This window comes from Trematomus bernacchii, unplaced genomic scaffold, assembly GCF_902827165.1.
Source record: "Trematomus bernacchii unplaced genomic scaffold, fTreBer1.1, whole genome shotgun sequence".
Lineage (NCBI taxonomy): Eukaryota > Metazoa > Chordata > Actinopteri > Perciformes > Nototheniidae > Trematomus > Trematomus bernacchii.
In genome coordinates, this window is record NW_022987851.1 from 3,882,590 (window position 1) to 3,910,334 (window position 27,745).

General features: G+C 43.2%; 1 protein-coding gene across 2 annotated transcripts; it reads right to left on the minus strand.

Annotated features, from left to right (window-relative positions):
• Nucleotides 1–37: 37 nt before the first annotated feature.
• LOC117468949 (upstream stimulatory factor 1-like) lies at nucleotides 38–12,958 on the minus strand. Of its 2 annotated transcripts, none has more exons than XM_034113335.1 (11): nucleotides 12,915–12,958; nucleotides 12,210–12,271; nucleotides 12,022–12,071; nucleotides 10,943–11,055; nucleotides 8,150–8,263; nucleotides 7,221–7,374; nucleotides 5,888–5,975; nucleotides 5,674–5,732; nucleotides 5,497–5,591; nucleotides 5,255–5,383; nucleotides 38–798 (listed from the first exon to the last, which is right to left on the minus strand). In XM_034113335.1, exons 2-11 carry the CDS (start codon nucleotides 12,215–12,217, stop codon nucleotides 709–711), a joined length of 900 nt encoding a protein of 299 aa, XP_033969226.1. In that variant the 5' UTR covers nucleotides 12,218–12,271; nucleotides 12,915–12,958; the 3' UTR covers nucleotides 38–708. The 2 variants fall into 2 exon arrangements, with proteins under 2 accessions (XP_033969226.1, XP_033969227.1); XM_034113336.1 differs by lacking the exon at nucleotides 12,915–12,958 and adding an exon at nucleotides 12,792–12,810.
• Between the last annotated feature and the right edge of the window lie 14,787 nt (nucleotides 12,959–27,745).

Below are 27,745 nucleotides of genomic sequence, written 5' to 3' on the forward strand. Positions count from 1 at the left end.
AGTCATGACTATGATACAAGGAAATAAAAACAGGTTGTCATATTATAACCAATTTACCGCCTTTAATAAACAGTGGCTTATGTACGTACAGTATATTATTTGCTTTTTCCTTTTATTATAAAGACATACATAGCCTACCTACAATGAAAAGCTAACCAACCTCTGTTACTTTATTAGGTTAAATGGTAGCAATTAAATTATTGTCCCCAGTAAGGTTTTATGAAACGTACAAAAATACAAAGCAAAGAGCTGAACTATGAAGTTGGTATCATCTGGTCTTAGTGATATTGATTAGATCAAAACAAGTCAAAGCATGGATACAATGAGACATTAACATGAGTGCATTTGATGCAGAGAAGCACGGTACTGCAGAGGTTAAAAAAAAGTGACATGAGTAGCTGGTCATGTTTTGGAGCTTACTGTACTGGAGGTTAATGAACAATCATAATGTTTGTGGAGGAAGGCATTCTACAAGGGCTTTGTTTGACTGATGACTTTCAATGACATTCTTTACATTTCAATGTTGTAAAAAGCTTTGACGATAATATTCAAAGATTTCATTATGCAAAGATGCTGGATTGGAATACCAATGACCATATTCAATTGTTTTCATGCACTCTCGATCACAAATAAAGTATCTCAAAGCATTTCAAGTACTCTTTTGGCCCATACGCGGTTGTCTTCAAATACCCCGGGGCATCAGGGTTCTCACTGGGGGTCTGTGCTGGATGATCCCACAATGCCGTGCTGTCGTAGGAGGTTCCTCAGGATCTGATTCTTGGATTTCCAGTCCTCCACCTAAGCAACAGCAACAAAGATAGTTAAGAAGTAGTAATACTGCCTCATCAGCTGACTCTTGACCTTCTTTCATGCAACAACTGTGACTAACTCAAGTCATGTTGAAGTCTGGACAAAGGAGCATTAAGTGTTTCATTAGAATGTAGGTATCCACTACATGCTTTAGAAGTCATATTCTGGCTTTAAGTAGACAAATCCTGATTATAAGTTAAACCAATCACCAGTGCCACATTTGCATCTAAAATACGACGCAAACACACTTATTAACCAATTTTGTCAAGACATATGTCAAGTATGTATTGTAGTACTTGTAATATGTTGAAAACATATTATTCTATTCCCTTAAAAAAAGATTCTGATCAATAACTACAAGATGTAACAGATGGCTAGATGTTTTTTTTAACCTGCAAGCCATTGTATCAACTCTTAAACTAGACTGTTCTACGCAACCAACAGCAGGGTTTACTCATCATCGATTATGCAACTGTTTTGATCGTTTTTTAATCGTGCAAGTACATTTTCAAGCTATTGGAAACATTTGATTTGAATTGATTGCTGGGCATTTAGCATTTGTTTCCTGCCTAAATTTCTACTTTTAGATATAGCGTTTTCCCCATTTCTGTTATTATGTATTTCAACCAGATGAAATACATAATAACAGCATTATGGATCACATTATAACATTTAGTAAGCATGTAATCCTAGTACAGTGGTTTTGCTTTAGACTTTGGAGGTTGGAAAAAACTTGTTTTCTCACAAGACCTGGGTCATAACAAATTTCACACAACAGCTTAAGGAGAAATGAGTCCTACATTGACACAGATGCCCCTTTCACACCGGCGCTTTTCCAGCTCCTGCTCGGAGCTGGAGCTGGAAAAGCGCCGGTTTTTCCTGTTCACACCGCAGCGGCGGCGCATCATAGCTCCAGAATGCGGTTCACTTCCAGCTCCAAAAAATTGTCGGTCCAGAGGCAAGAGCTTCGGAGCTATGACGCGGCGTCGCTTACGTCTCTTACGTCTCTTACGTCGAGGCGTGCAGGAAACCTTACTTTGACCATCCGTTCGCTGTTATTGATCATTGTGGAGATACATGGGCTGTACAGGTTGTCATGTCCGACTATCACAAGTAGAATCATAATGAAAAATACGCCGGTAAAATGTGCCTGTAGAAAACGGCTTAGCAAGTAGTCAGTTTAGCTTCGGTTGCTATGCTAACATCACCCATGTTCTACCAGAGAAACTTTCATAACAGCGTTGTGATGCCAAACAGCGTCAATTCAGACTGACACACATTCACTTAAGGGGAACTGGGGATATGTATCAGCTGCTTGTGTGACAGTCAGACAGTGAATACTTTAGAGCCGTGTGAGCTAACCCGGAGCTAACGGGAGAATAAACTCCCGTGGAAGTGCAGCCAGCACTGCAGCGGTCGGTAAATGCCGCTGAAACACATTAATAAACAATGAACCACGGCACTCTGGAGAAAAGTATAAGGTTGGAGAAGTCGTTATTTAATTTGATCTGGCTTCGTATGATTAAAAGCAACACGATCATCGACCCGACGCAGTCCCCGGCCCGTTGTTGTTGTGGGAGAAAATCAGCGACGTAAACTGTGACGTCATGACGCAGCAGCGGCAGCTCTGGGCAGTGTGAACAGAGCGGGAGCTGAAAAGGGAAACCGGAGCTGAACCAGAAAAGCTCTCGCTAGGAGCTAGAAAGGGAAAAGCGCTGGTGTGAAAGCCGCAAGAGTGCCTAACTGTGCTTGTGGGTGGTTGCTAAACCAAACATTCCCTTTTCAGTTGTCAGTGTACACATGTTCAATTTATGAGTAGAACACATAAATCAGCAGGCGGATTTGTCTGTAAGTTATGTTCAATTTAAGACTTTTTTAGAGTAGCTATAAACCTGGAAATATGTCAGCATTTCACCACTTCCGGTTCCCTTGTCTCAAAGTCATCCATTTTTTGAACATGTTGTTGGTTAGATGCCCGAAATAGAGTCAGTGGTTGACAAACTGGAGAGATTTGCCTGTTTTGATCTACGACGTAAAATACATCAGTAAATACCCCAATCGTGAATGTCTGAAGCTTCTATGTGTCATTAACACTAGAACCGCCAGAGGTCGCTGTATACCTAAAACCGCCAAATTTACCCGCTATTGATTTTCAAGGTACAATGTTCTTTTATTTATCATGTAGAACAGTGAGTTTTGATCGCACAGGGATGAAACTTATACCAATAGAATCTGTGGACTCTCAGCTTTTCATATGATATAGTTTGTATATCGCTAACAGTGCTGATTTAAACGCTTGGTGTTAGACTTGTGTTTTGTTTAGGTACAAATCTCTCTATCTCTCTCTATCTATAACTATCTATCTGTCTATCTGTCTATCTCTCTATCTCTATCTCTCTATCTATCTATCTCTCTCTCAATCTATCTCTCTATCTATAAGGAACCGTAGTAGACAAAAGGCGTTGCTATAGCAACACGTCATGTTTACGCTGCATTTTCTATGAGGTAAATATTACTCGCAGGCGGATATAGGTATAAATGGCAATTTTTTTGGCCATTATTTAAATCTGACTTCATATTGACAATGTTTAACAACAGAGGGTGCTACATAACACAATTTCAGGAAAAGTCACGGACTGGGAGACATTAATATTTTATTGAAAAAAAGTTACATACAATCAAAAAACAGCTGCGGGTAAAATTGACCCGTTGGCGGTTCTAGTGTTAAAACAGCGGCTGCAAACAAGTGACTAAATGAGAATACTAAATGTCACCACAACGAACATTAGCCACCTTTAGCTTAGCAGTCGTGATGCACAGCCATGCAACTGTGATGTAGTTTACATTTACGCCTCAAGAAGGTGGTGTTAATATGTGGAGAATCTAATGCTTAATAAAATGTGTTATAAGAGTACGTTTGCCACAGATCTCATTCTTTGCAATATTCCTAATCCAATGGAAGAATCTCATTCAGTGTTTCCCCTATATACAAATAGTGGCGGCGCAGCGCCGCTGCTAAAATATGCGCGCCGCTGCTAGGGGGCACCAGCCAGGTACCCAAAAAAAATATATATATATATTTTTTTTTTACTTTTTTTTTTTTTAAATAAAATAATAAGTGGCGACCCTTTTTCATTTTTGATTGTTTCTTATGTGGATTTGTAGTATTTGTGTTACTGTATGTTCAATAAAGGTGTATTTTTGCTAAATCTTGAGACATTGCCACTGTATGAACTAGGCAGGGCACATTTTTGGCATAGGGCGCCAGATCTGGGGGGCGCTGTGCTGGTAGCTCTGGGAGGGGAAACATTTTTTTTGACCGTTGGCGCTCATCCTAATTTTCGGCCTTGATGTAACAACATTCATAATTAAGTAAATTTCACCCCGGTTACACTTTTCATTTGCCCTGTACGATGGGCGCTGTAAGTGATGAAAGTGGGGGATGTTGGCTTATCAGGCGCCCGCAGCTCACAGCCAAAGTGCGAGCGTGGGAGCGAGCGAGGGAGAGAGAGAGGAGTAATTTTAGTCTAAGTCATCTCAGTGGGTCTCAAACGTTTTGACCACAAATTATGTAAACACATATTTCCAAGGCACTCCTTTATAATTATTAGGATAAATAAAAACAGGTTTGAAATCATTCCAATGTATACTATAGGACAGTAAACCAAAAATATCGTTTAAAGTTGGAGAGATACAAAAATATGCATAAATAAATAAATGTTAACTGGGTAAAATAAGATATGAATGAACCACAAAAATAAAATAAGTTACATTTATTTGTTATTGGCTATGGTAGGTTATTGGTTATGTTCACATACTTATTTGATTATTAAAATGTAAACTTGTTTTAGAGTTGTACCCCCTAGATCAGGTCTCTAGTAATTGTGTGCTCAAAGTGCACCAGATTGAAGCATTTTACTTTAAAATGTTCAAAAATAAATAAATTAAATGAAAAAAAATTCATACAATACTGAATACATTTGAAGCCATTTTGACGTATATTACCTATGTCAATAAGTTTCTGTTTTTGTAGTGTATTTGTCTTTTGTAGAGATTTTTCATTTATTCTTTATATATAAAATCTCGCCGAGGGCAGCAAATTGGCTAGAACCGGCCCTGGTACTAGGCCTCAAGAGCCTTTCTTGTGCTGGCAGACACATAGAAACAAATTGGCGGGGCGCACTTCGCACGTGCACACACTAAAGAATTCCACGCGCTCCGCGCTCACATTATGCTGGGCCCACGTGCCTTAGCACCGCTGCTATGACTCCATCCTAGGGGAAACACTGTCATTCCTTTTAATCCAGGAGCCCTTGCCATGCTAACGTCATCACTGAACCACCACCAATATTTGAGAAATCACTATATTGTTTCCATGGCTGTCCACTTTACTGACAAAAAGTAACTAGACTTGACAGCTGTCTAAAAACACGTGCAGTGGTACCTCCTGTCTGAGTAGCTGGTTGTCCATCCTGAGGCGGTCCAGGGTGCTGATATCCTCCCCCAGCTTCAGGTTACTCTGTCGGAGCTCCTTGATGTAATCACAGGCTTTGGACAAGATTCCTCCTTTACTCTGAAACAAAACACAAGAGAATTTAGGAATTATAGAAATTGCCAGCTCTTTCTTTCCCAATCCTTTTTAGTGTAACAAATGTTGTGCTTCTGGAAATAAAAACAAGAGCTCACCTGTCCTGTCTTGGTGTAGTCAATGTTACAGTCTGGGATGGCCTTTGACAGCTGCACTATCCAGTTGTTAATCTTGTCCCTGCGCCGGCGCTCAACTGTTTGAACAACATTACAAATTTAATTTATAATCCATACCTGATCAGATATTAAATTGATACACTGGACATGAGCACTGACCTTCGTTGTGCTGAGCTCGCCGCTTATCATCTCTGGAACCCCGGGGAGCTTCTTGCTTTCTAAAAAAAAAAGATGAAAGCAAAGATTTTGCTAGATATAAGATACACTTTATGATTCCCAAACTGGGAAAACATTTTTTTATAGAAGATGTTCTACGATTGACTGTGTATTGAAGAACCAGTGCTGTATTTCTGTTAAAGGAGGATGTAATTACGCTATGTATGGCTGAGTGCGCGGTGCGAGCGTCCTTTGATTGGAACCCGTCAGAACTTCCTGGGGTGACATCATCACGTAAAGCTGCCCTGAAAAACAAAAGCTTACTGTCAGCTACAGATAAAACGTTAAGCATCTTAGAATAATCATCTTAAAGTAAAGGCCTTTAATTATGGTAATACAAATAAAGACTTCTTCAAAACTACTTAAAATGACTTTTTGATTAATGATTTTAAAAGTTGCATTTCATTCATTTATTATTAATATTATAATGTCTTTATTAAACAGGGACCATGCATAAAAATACATTCATCTAAAAAAGAGAAGAGATGCCATACAGTATTTAGGAGGTACACACATACCAACGAACAAACACTCTTAAAAATGTGACGTGTGTTGTACTTGGAACAACAAAGAAGATCCAAAGTTAAGATTTTCTTTACTTTCTCTTAGAAAAAAGGATGGAAAAAGGCTTCAGGCCATCCACAGAGAGGACGATAAACAATGATACCCAGTCAGCCAATGGGTGTATGTCACACAGGTTTATTATGATGCTAATGAGGTTAATGCCAATCGTCAAAGTCAACAGCTGTAACGTTAAAAGTAAAAAATATAGGATGGTGAATTTAAATATTATACACTGACAAACCGAAGGGAAATCCCTGTTTGAGTGTCAAAGGACATCGATCCCCTATTGATTTTAATTTCATTTTTTACACAGTTCAATACTCAATTACGATTGGGCAATTTGGATAATCCAGAGGCTCTCGCAGGCCGCTCCTAAGGAGAGCGGCCTGCGAGAGCTCTGGAGATGAGCGGTAAAATGTGCAGCGAGGCGGTCATTAATGAAAAGAACAACGACATGGTGATCTTGACTCACCCTGTTGGTGTTCTTTTTTCATTAATGACGCTGCACATTATGCCTTACATATCAACGCCGATCATCGATCTCGAACGACATTATGTAATTGTTTCCCTGACTGACCATCATAACTGGGCTCCATGTAGATACAATTATTTTTTGATGTGATAAGCAAAAACTCAGATTCTGTATTTACTGGCAGTCATATGAAAGCATGTTTTCGCCCAAAATGGGGCGGGGCCATGACAGAGGACAAGCACCCGGATTGGTTGCTCTCATTTATAGTCTCTATCACATTAACATCTATACAGATAAAGTACAGATCTATCAAATATGCATACCCGCACATTTATCATTACAACCTGATAATATATCATATTTAAGTAGTTATTATAGGAAAATAGCATTATATAGTTTTTCCAACAAGAAAGCAGCCTTAGCTGCATAAACACACACACACAGCAGTGCTTACCTGTGGGTGTGGTCTGACCCAGCAGAGTGTCGGAGGCCTGCACTGTGGTTACCATGGTTCCCGTGGTGGCGTCTGCGATGGTGGCAGGGTAGTATGTGTACTGCGTCTCCGAGCTGCCGTCTCCCTCCAGTCCCTCGGGCTGGGAGAACACAGCCTGACACCAAACACACACTCACATCAGCACTCCTCACAGGTACACAGTAAATGAGAGAGTTTATCCAAACACTGCATGTCTTAGCTCGAAGAATACATTTTCCAGAGGCATACATTTTTTATATTATATGAATGAGAATTTAACTGGGAGAATGTGATTCTTGAATGTGATGGCCAGTGCCGACAATATTATCGTTTATCGCAATATTTCCGGGAAAATGTATCGTCCAGCAAAATTAATTATCGTGACAGGCCTAGTGATGGGGTGCAATCTGCTACAGAGAGGAAGATCTATCACTCTGTTTGAGTTGCGAGAACTACAAAACTCTGTCTACAGCGGTGTGGAAGAGTGGGGACTCTTTCCTTACTAAGAATCTTTGTAGGAAGCACTTTAACCCTGCTTATATGTAAAGTACATAGATTTTTTACAGTTTATGACCATTGTTTATGATGAATGACAATGGCTCCTTTAATACATGTACATCTTCACTTCCTTGTTTTAAATACAGCTTTTTATAAACATTTTTACCAAGAATGTGCATTTATTTTTTCATATTTGTATTAACGTGTGGTTGCCTGTTTTTTAATATGTAAGTTCACCGGTGCATGACGGATGACATATTTCTGATTCTGAACCAGACAAGTTTCATTAAGGCCTGTCTTCATGTTACATCTATTTCGCTAACCTCTGTCTAAACTATGCTTGATTTTTGTTTCAAATTAATAGTTTTTGCCTTTATAGACACTTATTCTCGGTTGGTCAGTGTGGTTCTCACCTGTGTGACAGCCTGAGTGGATGCTGGGAAACCAGTGACCAGGCTGACGGCTGCAGCTCCGTCTGTTTGACCCTCCAACTGGCCATCGGACACCTGGATCACTCTGTAAGTCACCTGGGACACAACATGTCACACTGAGTGATCAATACTTCATTATCACTGAGGAGACCAACACACAACTGTCGGGCATACGGGGTTTGTGCAGCATTTTCTTTACTAAAATAAAGTACTTTTAAGGAACCTAAACTAAAAATGTCCAGACTCTCAAAGCCTTTATCATTAAGATTAATACATCTTCCTGTAGTGTGTAACATAGGTTTGCATGTAAATGGTCTGCAAAGGCTAAAATCCCTGTGTTCCCTCTAGAGCAGGGATGAGCAACTTTGATGGTGGTGGGGGCCACATAATGTATGTACTGGCCACCAGGGGGCCGCAGATTCACTTGGAACACACACACACACAAATTCCATGTGTTGTATGTAATTATTAACAAATATACTAAGTCTGACATCTTCATTGACATTTTCCAATCTTTCAGGGAACATCCTCTAATATGCTCACTAAACAAATGTCAGTTCACAGAAATGTTATTTAATGTTTACAAGTGGCATGTTTGTATTGAACAGGTTATTTAACAGTGGAATAAAACTATTTTAAACTATTGGAAAGCACGGAAAATGTGTGTGCATTGAGATTAACCATTAAGATGACATAAACATGAAGTCATGAACACTAACCCAGACATTAGTTGTCTAACTTGAACCTAAGACACTTGTAGCCTGTCTCTGCTGACGCACAAGAGGAGTGTCAACACAGACACCTGTCAACCCGCACTCTGCTGTTCCTCAGCGCCGCTCCCCCTCCCTCCGCTAAAATTATGAATGAAAAGCGTATAGTAATCATAGATAACACGGCAGGGTCCGTGACAGTTTGTTTTCATCTGATTTCAAATAAACAAAGTATTGGCTTTCAGAATATTAAACTTGTTTCGCCAAATTCAGATGATAAATACAACTTTGAAGCTTGTAACGGCATAATTACACGCAGTAACTTAACGTCACAGCAGGCATAACAACAGCCAGTGTTTCTTGTGAGTGTTTCCCCGGGAAACAAACACAATACACACAAACGCGTCACAGATTATTTTGCGGTATTTGAAATCATGTACGCAGCTCGCGACGTAACTAGGAGTCTAGTGGACGGTATCAGTACTACAAGTAAAAATATATATATATTTTTTTTTTTATTAATTACGTTGTTTATAAATTCATCTGAGGGCTGCAAAAAGAGGAGGTGGGGCCGCCATTTGCCCATCCCTGCTCTAGAGGGAGTTTCTCTCCCACACACACACTAAAAAGACAAAAATAAAGACCTTCATGAAATGAGTACAATATGTCCACCTTAACCCCTAAGGGGAATTGCAATTACCTAGTGTCACTATGAATGCAATGGAAAACAACAAAGTTATAACTATGAATGCAGTTGAGAAAAAGTTTAAATATTTTCTTTATACGCACAACAATCAATGTATCTTGGCAGTTTTTCATACGCACTTTGATTGTATGTTATCATCATTATTTAATGCTGAGCTAGCTCATTTCATCATGAATAATTGTGTCGCCAAAACGCCAGATTATTTAAAAAATCAAGCATTTATCCAACATTATGCTCAAAATTAAGCTTACAGCTAACCTTAATAACATAACTGTTCAAAGTAGGGCTGTGCGATTATGGCAAAAATCATAATCACGATTATTTGGGTCAATAATTGATATCACGATTATTATATACGATTATTCATTGACTTTGAAAAAATCCATTTATTGAACTTTAAAACAAATACAAATAATAATTTGAAGAGTATCTTTTTAACTGTTGATTACCCTGAACGTATAATTCAACTGAAAAACCAATACAAAAATAAATAAAATAAATGATACATTTAAATAAATAATATCAAAATAATAAATACCAATAAACAAGATCAACAAATATTTTGGAGCGCACTTCCCCAAGCTACTAAACATATATAAATATGATAAATACAAATAAATGAGACCAAAATGAATTAGATCAAATATGTTGCAGTGCACTGTCACAACCTACTGTAGCAAAGCAAAATAATTTTTTTTTTCGATTATGTTGTTTTCGTAATTGTGGCAGGCCAAAATCGTAATTGCGATTAAAATACGATTAATTGCACAGCCCTAGTTCAAAGTCAAGCTCTGTCCAACACTTTGTAAGAATTCTGAGCATACAGATAGAGAGATTGAATATACCTTCTACTTTTAGGTCTCCATTAAGTGAAGTGGGTCATGAGTGCTGAGACCAGGGGGTATTGCAAACTGGCACGATTATCAAGAAAGGTGGAGTCACAGACAAGATTTGCACTTCAAATGAGTTGCATGTATCAGGGTAATACTGTGTTCTGAGAACCTGACAACAAGGACAGTCTGAAGGGGGGGATTTGGCAAATCAAAGCAGCTGCTTTTGGCCTTAACTTATTTGGGGGTTTTTTAGGGGGCGGGTTGGCTACAGTCGTCAGTCATGTGACCCCCCAAGGTCTTTCTTTCTTCTGTGAAGAAGCTGTTGGTTCAGGAGAGGATGTCTACAACTTGATGTCTTTCTCCACAAATATAGATTTGTAATGCCACTTCACTCCAGTGTGCTTTGACTTTGTCTTCTGTTCTGTATCTGCATAATAATCCTAAAGTACATTTTTTACTTTGATGTCTCTTTCTGATTTTTGTCTGTGTGTTTTCCCCTGAAGACTTAATTGAAACTCTTTCCTACCTGTCCGCCTGCTCCTTCTGTCTTGAAGAGATATTTGATGGGTTGGTCGGTGAAGGTGGCGGCAGACTGAATGGTGGCAATAGCTGCCGGGTCCTCTGCTGTGGCTACGGACCCTGAAGGAGCAAAAAGTCACGGAAAATGTTAGTAAACTTTGAAAAAATCTTACAGAAATAACAGCTTTATTGTGCTATGGGTATACATGTAATTCCACAACCGTGTGCCATCTTAAAGGTACAGTTGAAAGGTAAGGATATATAGTAGGCACACACAGCATGTTTTCATGGTTAAAATGCACTCATATGGTGGTTTTATTAAAGGGTTTCATCCTCAAAGCATATCAAATAATAATTGTTTTTAACTTAAAAAAGGTTGTGTCGGAAACCAGGTTGTTTAACTTGTGTATAATAAACCATACACAGAGCATAGCAAATAATTGTAATGATACACAATATATAAATGTAAATATTTTTGGACATACTGTAAAGATAGATTTAATAGGCAATGATGTGTTTTTATCAGTGGTGTAAAGTAAATAAGTAGATTTACCCAAGTAGTGCACTTAAGTAACATTTGAGGGACTTGGACTTTATTTGAGTATTTAAATGTTTTGCTACTTTGCACTTCTACCACACTAAAAATCAGAGGTACATTGTGTACGTTTACTCCACTACATTTAATTAATACCTTTAGTTAGTTTGCAGATTTGGATTAATGATTTGAAATATAATCAACATTTAAATAAGGCGTTAGTTACACATGGAGTGAATTCACAAGCTACCCTGAGGTATACAAAGTCATTCAAACTAGCTGCACCTTTACCAGCTTTGATAACACTTTAATGATCAATCATTATAATCAAAACATATAATATATATTATTCTGGAATGGGCCAATCTGCATGATGAGTACTTCTACTTTTGGTACTTTAAGTACATTTTGATGCCATTACTTTTGTACTTTTATTTAAGTAACATTTTGAATGCAGGACTTTTACTTGTAACAGAGTATTCCTACACTCTGGTGCTTTTACTTTTACTCAAGTACAAGATCTGAGTACTTCTTCCACCTCTGGTTTTTACCTTCCTCGTTGACGGTTACACCCCCATCTGGTTCAGGGCTTTTCTGTTGGCTGCACAAATGGAAATACAAGAGAGGTGTCATGTTATTGTTAACGAATTCACTACTAGTTAGAAGATGTGTAGTCATGTCTATCAATGTATTTCTGTTGTTATACGTTGACAATAGCGCATGTTACGGTCCCGCTCACCTCTTCATTGCTGCCGACAGTCTTGGACGACGAGACCGCCTTCACTCGCGCCCACAGCCAGACTGTGAAACAAGTTCATAAGTTAGACAATGGAAATAATGAAACCTAGATAAAAACTATACAATACTGACTACTCATATGTCTCTTAACGACATGCCCCCAAAGCTTAAACCTGGAACGGTGTTTTGAATAAGGTTTTGGTAGCTAGCTTTGAGGCTGTGCGAGCTGAGCTGAAGTTACCGTGGATGGTACCGGAAGCTAGCCGTCGTCGCCTTCAAAATTAAAGCATAAAATGATGCGGGCCAAACAAAAAATACTGTGTGCGGTGAAAAACGGTTTTATGAAACCACGTTTTTATTTACTTGCCAGATTGCTTACACGAGTTGTGTATTTTCGGTTGTGTGCTATTTCACTCAGATAGCTAACCATTAGTATTTGAACAAGTATTTTGCTTCGGGGCTTCGCACCGGAAATCATGCTTTCTTGTAGCTAGCTTGACAGGGATTCTACATTTCTGCTACATTACCACTCGGCCCCAGCGGTTTTACAGATGTTTAACAAAGCACTTTCCATTCCTCTAACCTTGTTCGGGCAGTGACTGCAACAGCATACACAGACAATCTAAAACGAGTTTGAGGGGCTATAATATACACACACTGCTAAATTATGTAGAATATATTCCATTCTGAACAAAGATCTACTTACGCCGCAGTGGTCCCTCCCCCGATATTTGTCAACAGACCAGCGTCGATGACAGCGTTACGCATGCGCGATAAGGAAGACATTTGCCTGATTCCAGATCAGTTCATAAGTATTGAATATTCATTTTAATAAACAAGGAAATACAAATATCTGACGCACGGGCTGTTGTTGATACTGCCACATTCACGGGGGAGGAGGTGCGTTCAGGAGCAGGTGGGAATCTGAAACACTCGGTATCAACCCATCATTGCACAGTTCTGTTAGTTAAAACTTATCGTTTAAAGAGAAATCTTGAATCCATGATTATTAAAGATATTGCACAGTTCAATGTATACATTTATCGTATACAATGTTTAAAATAGTTCTGTTGATACATGAGAAATCGGAAAACCAAAATATTGCGAGATTAACGCTGCACAAATGAAGGCAGACCACAGCCGATAGGGACCAGTGTTGAGGCGAGTGCCAGCCGGACGTCTGAAATAATATGTTCGGTTTAAAAAATAAACAATACAAAATATATATATATTTTCTGTAAAATGAAATGGTGTGGTATGGAATTAAAGAGAACAAGTGAATACAATGCCATTACTAAAACAAACTCAACATTTATTTCAGAGCAACTTTGCTTCACTGATTCAAGTATTTTTATATTTTAATTTACACACTGAGGCAATTTAAGAAAGTAAAATGTTGGTATTTATGAGAATCCTTTACATGACGACAGCATGTGTGACCAGAGGGACAGAAAACACTGGACTGCGCCCGTGGTTCGATCCCGCGAAGGGATAGAGAACGTAGGAATTCTGGAGATGAATTGTTGTTCGAAGTAACCACTGAGCTAAGCCAGCGCGGATTTTCAGGAAGGTGGGTGGCTTTATAAACATGACAAGAATGACGTGTTGCTTGTGACATCCTTATAAAGAATACAAGGAAGTCAATCGTTCTTCAGATCCATAACTGCTGTCGTGGATAAAGAATATTGAGAACAAAAAATGACAAATGCTTGGATAAAATAAATAATACAAAACCAAATAAACACATGTCTATCAAGAAAGAAAGAAAGAAAGAAAGAAACAAAACATGTAAGACTTTTCTTTCCAAACATTTATGTTTTTATGTTTGGTCGTGGGAAACTATATTTAGCCTACCTTAAAATTACATAGCACGTTATGGAATGAATTAGTTTAATTACTGAAACAAAATCAACATCGACATTAGATATTCTTTCAAAGCAACTTTGCTTCACTGATTCAAGTATTTACTATTTTAATGTCCAAACTGAGACAGTTTTGAAAGTAAGATGTTGGTATTTATGAGAATCCTTTACATGACGACAGCATGTGTGACCAGAGGGACAGAAAACACTGGACAGCGCCCGTGGTTTGATCCCGCGAATGGATAGAGAACGATCGAATTCTGGAGAAGAATTGTTGTTCGAAGTAACCACTGAGCTAAGCCAGCGCAGATGTTCAGGCAGGTGGGTGGCTTTATAAACATGACAAGAATGACGTGTTGCTTTGAGACATATGGAATAAAAGGAAATTCATCTTTATTCCAGTCCATAAATGCATCGTGGATAAAGAATATGGAGTAGGCCTACTAAATATGACAAATGCATGCAGAATAAATGCAAAACCAAATAAACTGAGAATGAGAATCCTTTACATGACTACAGCATGTCAGACCAGAGAGACAGAAAACACTGGACAGCGCCCGTGGTTCGATCCCGCCAAGGGATAGAGAACGATCGAATTCGGGAGAAGAATTGTTGTTCGAAGTAACCACTGAGCTAAGCCAGCGCGGATGTTCAGGCAGGTGGGTGGCTTTATAAACATGACAAGAATGACATGTTGCTTTGAGACATATGGAATAAAAGGAAATTAATCTTTCTTCCAGTCAATAACTGCTATCGTGGATAAAGAACATTGAGAACAAAAAGTGACAAATGCTTGGATAAAATAAATACAAAACCAAATAAACACATGACTATCGAGAAAGAAAGAAACAAACAAAACATGCAAGACTTTTCTTTGCCAACATGTATGTTTCTATGTTTGGCCGTGGGAAACTATATTTACCTTAAAATTACATGGCACGGTATGGAATTATTTAGTTTAATACAATTGAATTTACTGAAACAAAATCAACATCAACATTAGATATTCTTTCAAAGCAACTTTGCTTCACTGATTCAAGTATTTACTATTTTAATGTCCAAGCTGAGACAGTTTTTGAAAGTGTAACCGCGGCCGCGCACACGGCCTAAAGTTTAGCTGTTCGACTGATCAAATTTGCCCTTTAACTCAAATGTAACAGCAAAAACTCCACCGATTCAATTAAAGAAACACGATACAGTTGGCAGTCAACAAAAAGGTTCAAGACAAGGATAATCTCCCAAGAGTATGAGTGTTTTTATTATCTCAATGAATCTTATCCAATGAATTGATATACTGTTGTGCTTTGTGTCTTTTGTTAAGGGATCCAGCAGCACCCCCGACGTGAGCGGCAGCCTTGGGAGTTGAGATTCAGCGGTGTTACGCCCTCACGTGCACTTCACTGCCCCTTAAGTGTGTGTGTGTGTGTGTGTGTGTGTGTGTGTGTGTGTGTGTGTGTGTGTGTGTGTGTTTAGTTAATTTTGCACCTTTCTTCATTTATCACTTTGTTTTCAGTTGCTGTGTACAGGGCACGTGTGTGTGGCGGTGAGTAATATTTAGATTTGACCTGCTTGCTTCCCCCTCCCAACAGTAACTGTCTGTGCTCATTTAGTCAGTTTTTATAGGCTGGATACCATTTTAAATAGCATTCTTGGTGTAGATGAATTCATAATAAATTGTTGTTTTTCCTGGTTAAAGTATCGTTTGTATGTGTCTGATATTGATAAATAAATATCATACTCTTGGGAGAAAATCCTTGTCTTGAACCTTTTTGTTGACTGCCAACTGTATCGTGTTTCTTTAATTGAATCTGTGGATTTTTTGCTGTTAAATTTGAGTTAATGGGCAAATTTGATCAGTAGAACAGCTAAACTTTAGGCCGTGTGCGCGGCCGCGGTTACAAAAGTAACATGTGGGTATTTATGAGAACCCTACATGACGACAGCATTTGTGACCAGAGGGACAGAAAACACTGGACAGCACCCGCGGTTCGATCCCGCGAAGGGACAGAGAGCAGTAATTCTGGAGATGAATTGTTGTTCGAAGTAACCACTGAGCTAAGCGAGGGCGGAATTTCAGGAAGGTGGGTGGCTATATAAACATGACAAGAATGACGTGTTGCTTGTGACATCCTTATAAGGAATACAAGGAAGTCAATCGTTCTTCCAATCCATGACTGCTGTCGTGGATAAAGAATATTGAGAACAAAAAATGACAAATGCTTGGATAAAATACAAAACCAAATAAACACATGACTATCAAGAAAGAAAGAAAGAAAGAAAGAAACAAAACATGTAAGACTTTTCTTTCCAAACATTTATGTTTTTATGTTTGGTCGTGGGAAACTATATTTAGCCTACCTTAAAATTACATAGCACGTTATGGAATGAATTAGTTTAATTACTGAAACAAAATCAACATCGACATTAGATATTCTTTCAAAGCAACTTTGCTTCACTGATTCAAGTATTTACTATTTTAATGTCCAAACTGAGACAGTTTTGAAAGTAAGATGTTGGTATTTATGAGAATCCTTTACATGACGACAGCATGTGTGACCAGAGGGACAGAAAACCAAAACCAAATAAACTGAGAATGAGAATCCTTTACATCAGGGGTTCCCAACTCCCGGTCCGCGGACCGGTACCGGGCCGCGGAGGTGTTACTGCCGGGCCGCGAAATAGCTGTGAGTTTATCGTAATATTTGCAGAATTATAAATATATAAAAATATTTTATCATAATATTTTTTTCAAAAAGTGTTTCATTTTTGCACCTATGCCACCAGTCATATTATTTCATCCAGTAGCTAGTTAATCTTTCACCAGAAAACCGTTGAAAATGGCTTTTATGATGTTCCGTGGGATTCGGCGGCTCAGCCTAAGGTCTCAGCCTCTTGTGCGCACGAGCATGTTACCGGTGTGCCAACTAGGAAGAGGAGCGCACAGGAGACAACCGTTTGATTGCAGACTGTTATGTTTATGTGGGGAAATGGTGGTGCTGTGGTGCCGAGAGACGGGAGTCGGAGGCGGGGTATCAAATGAACAAGCTAGACTTTTATTTTGCATCTGAACTTCATGTCAACAACAACATGCACGAGGAGAAGAATACCGGCGGAAACAGAAAGTCCGCCTCACTCAAATGTCCGTGCGGAACAAATCCCCAACCCCTAGATCTGTGGGTGGATAATGTCAATCACCACACAAGCCCCCCCAGAATTCACCCATAGTCAAAATCCTCGTGCCTGGGAGGAAGTACCACCCGACCCCGGCGCGTACGGACCACAGGGGCCGAGGAGGGCGGGGCCGCAGGCGAGGGCAGGGGCAGGGGCGCCAACGAGGGCGAGGGCATCCCCACAGGGGGCGGGGGGCGGGCCATGGGAGGGCGGCCCCGACGTGGGGGCAAAGCCAACTCCAACGGCCTGGAAACGTCCACGTGAGCAGGCTTAACCCGATCAACAGACACAGTCTCAGGCCTGCCACCAACGTCCACCACCAGGCTCTTGTCCCCGTGACGTATGACCCTGAACGGACCGTCGTACGGGGGCCGCAGGGGGCCGCGGTGGGCGTCGTGGCGAATAAAAACGAAATCCGCCGACCGTAATCCGGGGGACACCCGGAAAGCTGGGCTGCTGTGCTGCGACGTTGGGACGGGCGCGAATGTCCCGGCGGTCTCCAGCAGGGAGGAGCGCTGCCCGGCCGCAGACCAGGGCACAGTGGCGGTGGGAATGAATTCCCCGGGGACCCGTAGCGTCTGGCCATAAACGAGCTCCGCCGACGAGGACTGCAGGTCTTCTTTGGGGGCACACCTGAGGCCGAGCATAACCCATGGGAGCTTATCCACCCAGTTGCCGTCTGTCAAGCCGGCACGCAGCGACGCCTTCATGGATCGGTGAAACCGCTCACACAATCCGTTAGCCTGGGGGTGATAAGCGGTGGTGCGGTGCAGCTTGACCCCCAAACCCACAGCAACAGCGTTCCACAGCTCCGAGGTGAACTGAGAACCGCGGTCAGAGGAGAGGTCAGACGGGGTCCCGAAACGCGCCACCCACGTGCCGATGAAAGCGCGGGCGACGTCGGAAGCTGACGTGGAGGTGAGGGGAACGGCCTCGGGCCAGCGGGTCGTTCTGTCCACCATCGTAAACAGGTAGGTGAAACCGTGAGAGGGGGGAAGCGGACCTACGAGGTCGACATTGACATGGTCAAACCTCCTCTCAGGAACCGCAAAAAGTTCAAAAGGGGCCCTAGTATGGCGGTGGACTTTGGCCCGTTGACAGGCCACGCATGAGTCGACCCAGGACCTCACGTCTTTCTTAAGCCCCTGCCACACGAACTTCTGTGACAACAACCTCACGGACGGCTTCCTACCGGGGTGGGAAAGATTGTGAACCGCCTCAAAAACGGGTCGGCGCCAGTCCGCAGGGACCAGCGGCCGAGGCTGGCCCGTGGAGACGTCACACCACAGCTTCGCGCCCGAGTCACCGACCGTGACCTCCTCCAGGCGTAATCCCGTGACCGAGGCCTTGAGGGTTTGGACCCCGTGGTCAGAGGCCTGGTCAGCGCCCATGCGGAGGTAATCGAGGCCCAGCTGCACAGCTCCGACAACCGCTCTGGAGAGGCAGTCCGCGACCACGTTAGCCTTGCCAGCGATGTGTCGAATGTCCGTGGTGTACTCGGAGATGTACGAAAGCTGGCGTTGCTGTCGGGCGGACCACGGCTCAGCCACCTTGGACATGCAGAAGGTAAGCGGCTTGTGATCCACGAACGCCGCAAACTCCCGGCCTTCCAGCAGGAAACGGAAGTGGCGAACCGCCAAATAGAGACCAAGGAGTTCTCTGTCGAAAGCGCTGTACTTGCGCTCCCTGGGAGTCAACTGGCGGCTGAAAAAGGCGAGCGGTTGCCAGGCGCCATCGACCCATTGTTCATGCACCGCGCCCACCGCGTAGTCAGACGCGTCGGTGGTGATAGCGATGGGGGCCCCGCGCGACGGGTGAGCCAACATGGCGGCTTCGCTCAGGGCGGCTTTGGTGGCGTCGAAAGCAACCTCCCTCTCAGCCGTCCAGTCTATGGCCTGGCCGGGGGACTTGTCCTTGAGGGCCTCGTACAGCGGGCGCATCGTGTGGGCCGCCCGGCGGATGAACCGGTGATAAAACGTCACCATCCCGAGGAACTCCCGGAGCGCCCGAGCTGTAGGCGGTCGTGGAAAGGCGGACACGGCCTCCACTTTCGACGGGAGGGGGGCGGCCCCACCCTTGTTGATGAGGTGCCCGAGGAACTGGATGGAGGACAACCCGAACTGACACTTCGCCGGGTTGATAATCAGGCCGTGTTGGTCGAGCCTTGCGAAAAGGACCCGGAGATGTGCCTGGTGCTCTTCGGAGGAGGAGCTGGCGACCAGGATGTCGTCTAAATAGACGAAGATGAATGGCATGTCTCTGAGCGCCGAATCCATCAGCCGCTGAAAGGACTGAGCAGCGTTCTTAAGTCCAAAAGGCATACGCAGGAACTCGAAAAGCCCGAACGGCGTAATTACAGCAGTTTTGGGGACGTCCGAGGGGTGCACCGGAACCTGGTGGTAGCCCCGCACCAGATCCACCTTGGAGAAGACCAGCTTGCCCGCCAGGTGTGCAGAGAAATCCTGGATGTGAGGGACCGGGTAGCGGTCTGGCGTAGTGGCGTCGTTAAGGCGGCGGTAGTCACCACACGGTCGCCAGCCACCGGCTGCTTTAGGGACCATGTGAAGCGGCGAAGCCCAAGGGCTGCCTGAGCAGCGGATGATGCCCAGACGCTCCATGTTGACGAACTCCGACTTGGCGACTGCCAGCATGTCAGGGTTGAGCCGCCGGGCCCTAGCGTAGACTGGAGGGCCCACAGTGTCAATGTGGTGCTCTACCCCGTGTTTGGCGGTGGCAGCGGAAAAGGTGGGCTGCGTCAAGTCGGGAAACTCACTGAGAAGGTGCTGAAACTTGTCACCCTGTGAGAGTGAGCTGGAGAGCCCGCTGAATGACGCCTCGCCGCGGGTACATGTGAACGAGGCAAATGTCAGTGCGTCCACCAAGCGGTTGTTCTTGACGTCCACCAGCAGCCCGTGAGCGCACAGGAAGTCTGCGCCAAGGAGGGCGAAGGAGATGTCAGCCGTGACGAAATCCCACCTAAACCGCTGACCCTCGAAGCACAGGTCCACTGTCTTTGTGCCATAGGTGCGAATAGGGGTGTCGTTAGCGGATGTCAAAGGTGAGCCGTGACCCCCACCGGCGGCGTCCTCCACGGTAGCCGGCAGGACGCTCCGCTGGGCTCCCGTGTCACAAAGGAGTCTGCGACCAGAGAGGGTGTCCCTGATGAACAGGAGCCGGTTGGACGTGCCCACGCTCGCGGCCACTACCGAGCGCAGGCCTTGGCGTTTCCCGTTACCTTGTAGGTGCAGGGGGGACGGCACATCTTCGCTTTCGCCCCGTAGCGTGCATGGTAATAACACAGGCCAGGGCTGGAGTCGCTGACGTCGGCCCTGGAGCTCCTGCCAGGTGGCCTGCCTGTACCCGGGAAGGCGCCGCTGTGTGTCGGGGCCAGCACCTCAGGGGTAAAACGCTGGGTTGCCAGGAAGAACCGGTCAGCCTCTTCGGCCAAAGCGCGGGGCTCGGTAATAGCCGTATTAGCGAGCGCTGTCTGCACATGCTGTCGGAGTGCACCGAAAAACCAAAAAACGACACCGGTTCTTTTTTAAACTTTGTTAATATGTTTTGGATGCATATTGTTATAGTATTTGTTCAGGCTGTTACATACAATTAGCCTCTGTTGCTACCTGCTGGTGGTGAGTAAATATTAAAATCAGTTAAAATTGACAACCGGTCCGCGATTTTTTTTTTATGTATCTGCCGGTCCTTGGCACAATAAAGGTTGGGAACCCCTGCTTTACATGACTACAGCATGTCAGACCAGAGAGACAGAACAGCGCCCGTGGTTCGATCCCACGAAGGGACAGAGAACAGTAAGAATTCTGGAGATGAATTGTTGTTCGAAGTAACCACTGAGCTAAGCCAGCGCAGAATTTCAGGAAGGTGGGTGGCTATATAAACATGACAAGAATGACGTGTTGCTTGTGACATCCTTATAAGGAATAAAAGGAAGTCAATCGTTCTTCCGATCCATAACTGCTGTCGTGGATAAAGAATATTGAGAACAAAAAATGACAAATGCTTGGATAAAATACAAAACCAAATAAACACATAACTATCAAGAAATAAATAAAACATGTAAGACTTTTCTTTGCCAACATGTATGTTTATATGTTTGGCCGTGGGAAATGTATTTATTGTAAAATTACATGGCACGTTATGGAATTAATTAGTTAAAGGTCCCATGTCATGCTTTTCCGGTTATTACCCGTCCCCTTGTGTGTTATGAAGGTTTGTATGCATGTAAACGGTCTGCAAAGTCACAAACCCTCAAAGTACACCCTGTAGCGAGTAAAACTCTAACACAGAAAAGACCTGTCTATGCTGCCCCAGAACGCCTCGTTGGAGATTTCTCTTTTTCTTCCTGGTACTAAGTGACATAACGACGACCCAAATGGACCCATTGGTCCAAATGAACCAATCCGTGGAGCTCCTCACACACACACACACTCTTTTAGCGTCAAAAATGTGATGCGCTGGGGGGGGGGGGTGATAGTGGAGCCTCGCAGAGCTGCGAAACTGTGGCGCACTTACCCCTAGATTCCACCGGGTCCGTCTGCGTCGCGTTACGGTCGCGTTACGGCCGTGTTACGGCCGCGTTACGGCTGCGCCGCGGCGTTCGCAAACATCGCGGCCACTCTAGTCAATGGGTGCTATTCCACCAGACGCGCCGCGTTACGGCACAGAAGCGTCTCGGCGCTGGGCTCCGCTCAAAATAGGATGCAAGTCTGTTTTTGACGCGACGCGAGGCGTTGCAGAGGCGCCGGGCAGGAAGTGGAACGGTCAGAGCATCCGGCCCATCCCCAAAATAAACTAATTTTGCAGACCCTATCCCTCCGTAGTCTATCAAGTAGGAGGAGAAATTTGAGCTAGTTGAGCCTTGCTGAGGGGGCTGCTGCAGCCCCCTCAGCACCCCCCCCCCCCCCCTTCCCGCGTCCATTCGTGATGTCTCGCTGTCTCGCAGCAAGCAGGAAACCACACCAGTAAGGGTGCGTTTCACTTCGGTTAAATGGATTCCTTGCGTCCCTCACTTGCGTCGTTTCCCTGCGACTAGTCCCTCCCACCAGGGAAGCATGGAGAGACGCAAGGAAACTACGAGAAGCAGGGAAATGAGTTTTAAGAGCAATGGGACGTTGTTTCCTTCGGAGCGTCACGTGAAGCAACGTCCGTTTGTGATGATGCCGCACAGCTGATTGTCTGACAGCAGCCAGATCAGATTTCACAGGAGGATGGTCTGGTAGTTCCTCGATTATCACTCCTCCGTTATCACTCCTCGATCCTCGATCCTCGATCCTCGGTCCTCCGGCAAAAATAAGGCTACTGGACAGTACTCAAGATGGCGCAGACAAATCAACTTCCGGTGATACCGAGCCCGAGGAGCGAGGAAATGAAAAATAACCGAAGTGAGACGCACCCCAGTAAGCCAGCTCTGTCAGCTCCTCGCAGCAGCGAGCTGACCAACCAGAGCACACTGGGCCCACAGGGAGGGAGGGGGGCAGGAGCTCCAACAAGGCATTTAGGACAGAGAGTGAAATTCACTGAATACACATAGGCTACTATACAGAGATGCTGTAGAGAAAACCAATGTGAGTATGGAAAATTGCACAATGTAAATATATTCTAGTAGACCTCAACAATGGAATTATGATCAGTAGAAATGGCCATGTCATGGGACCTTCAAATACAATGTAATTTACTGAAACAAAATCAACATCGACATTAGATATTCTTTCAAAGCAACTTTGCTTCACTGATTCAAGTATTTACTATTTGAATGTCCAAACTGAGACAGTTTTGAAAGTAAGATGTTGGTATTTATGAGAATCCTTTACATGACGACAGCATGTGTGACCAGAGGGACAGAAAACACTGGACAGCGCCCGTGGTTCGATCCCGCGAAGGGATAGAGAACGATCGAATTCTGGAGAAGAATTGTTGTTCGAAGTAACCACTGAGCTAAGCCAGCGCAGATGTTCAGGCAGGTGGGTGGCTTTATAAACATGACAAGAATGATGTGTTGCTTTGAGACATATGGAATAAAAGGAAATTAATCTTTCTTCCAGTCCATAACTGCTATCGTGGATAAAGAACATTGAGAACAAAAAGTGACAAATGCTTGGATAAAATAAATACAAAACCAAATAAACACATGACTATCGAGAAAGAAAGAAAGAAACAAAACATGCAAGACTTTTCTTTGCCAACATATATATTTCTATGTTTGGCCGTGGGAAATGTAGGCTACTGTAAAATGACATGGCACGTTATGGAATTAATTAGTTAAATACAATGTAGGCTAATTTACTGAAACAAAATCAACATCAACATTAGATATTCTTTCAGAGCAACTTTGCTTCACTGATTCAAGTATTTACTATTTTAATGTCCAAACTGAGACAGTTTTTGAAAGTAAGATGTTGGTATTTATGAGAATCCTTTACATGACGACAGCATGTGTGACCAGAGGGACAGAAAACACTGGACAGCGCCCGTGGTTCGATCCCGCGAAGGGATAGAGAACGATCGAATTCTGGAGAAGAATTGTTGTTCGAAGTAACCACTGAGCTAAGCCAGCGCAGAATTTCAGGAAGGTGGGTGGCTATATAAACATGACAAGAATGACGTGTTGCTTGTGACATCCTTATAAGGAATAAAAGGAAGTCAATCGTTCTTCCGATCCATAACTGCTGTCGTGGATAAAGAATATTGAGAACAAAAAATGACAAATGCTTGGATAAAATACAAAACCAAATAAACACATAACTATCAAGAAATAAATAAAACATGTAAGACTTTTCTTTGCCAACATGTATGTTTATATGTTTGGCCGTGGGAAATGTATTTATTGTAAAATTACATGGCACGTTATGGAATTAATTAGTTAAAGGTCCCATGTCATGCTTTTCCGGTTATTACCCGTCCCCTTGTGTGTTATGAAGGTTTGTATGCATGTAAACGGTCTGCAAAGTCACAAACCCTCAAAGTACACCCTGTAGCGAGTAAAACTCTAACACAGAAAAGACCTGTCTATGCTGCCCCAGAACGCCTCGTTGGAGATTTCTCTTTTTCTTCCTGGTACTAAGTGACGTAACGACGACCCAAATGGACCCATTGGTCCAAATGAACCAATCCGTGGAGCTCCTCACACACACACACTCTTTTAGCGGCAAAAATGTGATGCGCTGGGGGGGGGGGGGTGATAGTGGAGCCTCGCAGAGCGGCGAAACTGTGGCGCACTTACCCCTAGATTCCACTGGGTCCGTCTGCGTCGTGTTACGGCCGTGTAACGGCCGTGTAACGGCCGTGTCACGGCCGTGTTACGGCCGCGATACGGCCGCGTTACGGCTGCGCCGCGGCGTTCGCAAAGATCGCGGCCACTCTAGTCAATGGGTGCTATTCCACCAGACGCGCCGCGTTACGGCACAGAAGCGTCTCGGCGCTGGGCTCCGCTCAAAATAGGATGCAAGTCTATTTTTGACACGACGCGAGGCGTTGCAGAGGCGCCGGGCAGGAAGTGGAACGGCCAGAGCATCCGGCCCATCCCCAAAATAAACTAATTTTGCAGACCCTATCCCTCCGTAGTCTATCAAGTAGGAGGAGAAATTTGAGCTAGTTGAGCCTCGCAGATGGGGCTGCTGCAGCCCCCTCAGCAACCCCCCGCCCCCTTCCCGCGTCCATTCGCGATGTCTCGCTGTCTCGCAGCAAGCAGGAAACCACACCAGTAAGGGTGCGTTTCACTTCGGTTAAATGGATTCCTTGCGTCCCTCACTTGCGTCGTTTCCCTGCGACTAGTCCCTCCCACCAGGGAAGCATGGAGAGACGCAAGGAAACTACGAGAAGCAGGGAAATGAGTTTTAAGAGCAATGGGACGTTGTTTCCTTCGGAGCGTCACGTGAAGCAACGTCCGTTTGTGATGACGCCGCACAGCTGATTGTCTGACAGCAGCCAGATCAGATTTCACAGGAGGATGGTCTGGTAGTTCCTCGATTATTACTCCTCCGTTATCACTCCTCGAACCTCGATCCTCGATCCTCGGTCCTCCGGCAAAAATAAGGCTACTGGACAGTACTCAAGATGGCGCAGACAAATCAACTTCCGGTGATACCGAGCCCGAGGAGCGAGGAAATGAAAAATAACCGAAGTGAGACGCACCCCAGTAAGCCAGCTCTGTCAGCTCCTCGCAGCAGCGAGCTGACCAACCAGAGCACACTGGGCCCTCAGGGAGGTGGGGGGGGGGGGGGCAGGAGCTCCAACAAGGCATTTAGGACAGAGAGTGAAATTCACTGAATACATAGGCTACTATACAGAGATGCTGTATGCAGTGGCGTTTTTATATGTACAAAAGTGGTGGGGCACAAAAAACTTAGATGTCTATATATAAGCTTCTGCAGTGACGTGCAGTGAGGTTCATGGCTGGTGAGGCACTGGCACTGACTCTTCAGGTTTACAAATATTATATTTTGACCTAAACCAAAATATAATATTATTTTCAAAAGCTTTTTTTGTCTGATGCTTCGATTAATTTTAAACAGACAGTTCAACAAAAGGATACCCAAAAAATGTCATTTTATCATTTAAATATTGAATTGTTCTCTCTTAGTAAGATCCCATTTTCAATAAAATGGCGGTCTTACCTTGACTTGAAGATGAAGTCCATTTGCCTATCCTTCTGGACAAACATTTCTATTACTTTTTTGTAAAAGTCCTCCTTATGTTCTTGTAGTTTCAAAAGTCTATCATAAATCTAATCCATAGATTTATGATAAAAAAATTATAAAAGTAGGGTAGACATGTGGATGTTATCCGGCTAATCAAAACGTGCATTTATCTAACAGGTACGTTTCCCACAGATCTTATTTCGAGCTATTTTCTAAAATCCTCTGGAGAAATCTCATTGCTTTTTTGTCGAGGGAAGCCATGCGCAGCTTACTTCCTGGTTTTAGGACGCGCCACTGCAGCTCTCTCGTCTCCTCTTCACACAGCACACTTTTCGCGGCACACGTACTTACAGCCAATCAGCTCTGAATGATTTGAGACGACGTATAGTGGGGATGGTAGCTCCATGCCCCTCTGGTCATTATTTTTTTGCCACACACATTTCATTACAAAATACTCTGAGCATGCGCAGTGTAGTTTTTACAGTCACCGTTGACTTCACAGCGAGAGGAAGGGGCATAATCAGGTTTTGTCCCACATGGCTCTAAACAGCTCAATAGGCACACACTGTGACTGTAGACACACTAATTAGAAGAACATAGACTAAAACAGCAATGTACAGACGAATCAGATGATTAAACATGATCTTAAAATATATTTTATATATTTTTTTATTTATTTTTTTGCATTTTTGTAATCATTATTTGTAATACTTTCTGCTGACACTAGGTGGGGCTGTGCCCCACCTGCCCCTAATGACCAGTCGCCACTGGCTGTATGAGAAAACCAATGTGAGTATGGAAAATTGCACAATGTAAATCTATTCTAGTAGACCTCAACAATGGAATTATGATCAGTAGAAATGGCCATGTCATGGGACCTTCAAATACAATGTAATTTACTGAAACAAAATCAACATCGACATTAGATATTCTTTCAAAGCAACTTTGCTTCACTGATTCAAGTATTTACTATTTGAATGTCCAAACTGAGACAGTTTTGAAAGTAAGATGTTGGTATTTATGAGAATCCTTTACATGACGACAGCATGTGTGACCAGAGGGACAGAAAACACTGGACAGCGCCCGTGGTTCGATCCCGCGAAGGGATAGAGAACGATCGAATTCTGGAGAAGAATTGTTGTTCGAAGTAACCACTGAGCTAAGCCAGCGCAGATGTTCAGGCAGGTGGGTGGCTTTATAAACATGACAAGAATGATGTGTTGCTTTGAGACATATGGAATAAAAGGAAATTCATCTTTATTCCAGTCCATAAATGCATCGTGGATAAAGAATATGGAGTAGGCCTACTAAATATGACAAATGCATGCAGAATAAATGCAAAACCAAATAAACTGAGAATGAGAATCCTTTACATGACTACAGCATGTCAGACCAGAGAGACAGAAAACACTGGACAGCGCCCGTGGTTCGATCCCGCGAAGGGATAGAGAACGATCGAATTCGGGAGAAGAATTGTTGTTCGAAGTAACCACTGAGCTAAGCCAGCGCGGATGTTCAGGCAGGTGGGTGGCTTTATAAACATGACAAGAATGACATGTTGCTTTGAGACATATGGAATAAAAGGAAATTAATCTTTCTTCCAGTCAATAACTGCTATCGTGGATAAAGAACATTGAGAACAAAAAGTGACAAATGCTTGGATAAAATAAATACAAAACCAAATAAACACATGACTATCGAGAAAGAAAGAAACAAACAAAACATGCAAGACTTTTCTTTGCCAACATGTATGTTTCTATGTTTGGCCGTGGGAAACTATATTTACCTTAAAATTACATGGCACGGTATGGAATTATTTAGTTTAATACAATTGAATTTACTGAAACAAA

Bases quoted from the DNA above. Each gene is read 5' to 3' on its own strand.
- LOC117468949 (XM_034113335.1), bottom strand. The intron at 11,056-12,021 runs GTAAAAACCAGA...TTGCTCCTTCAG, and splicing joins TGTAACCGTCAACGAGGAAG to GGTCCGTAGCCACAGCAGAG. The intron at 5,384-5,496 runs GTGAGCTCTTGT...GTTTTGTTTCAG, and splicing joins ACTACACCAAGACAGGACAG to AGTAAAGGAGGAATCTTGTC.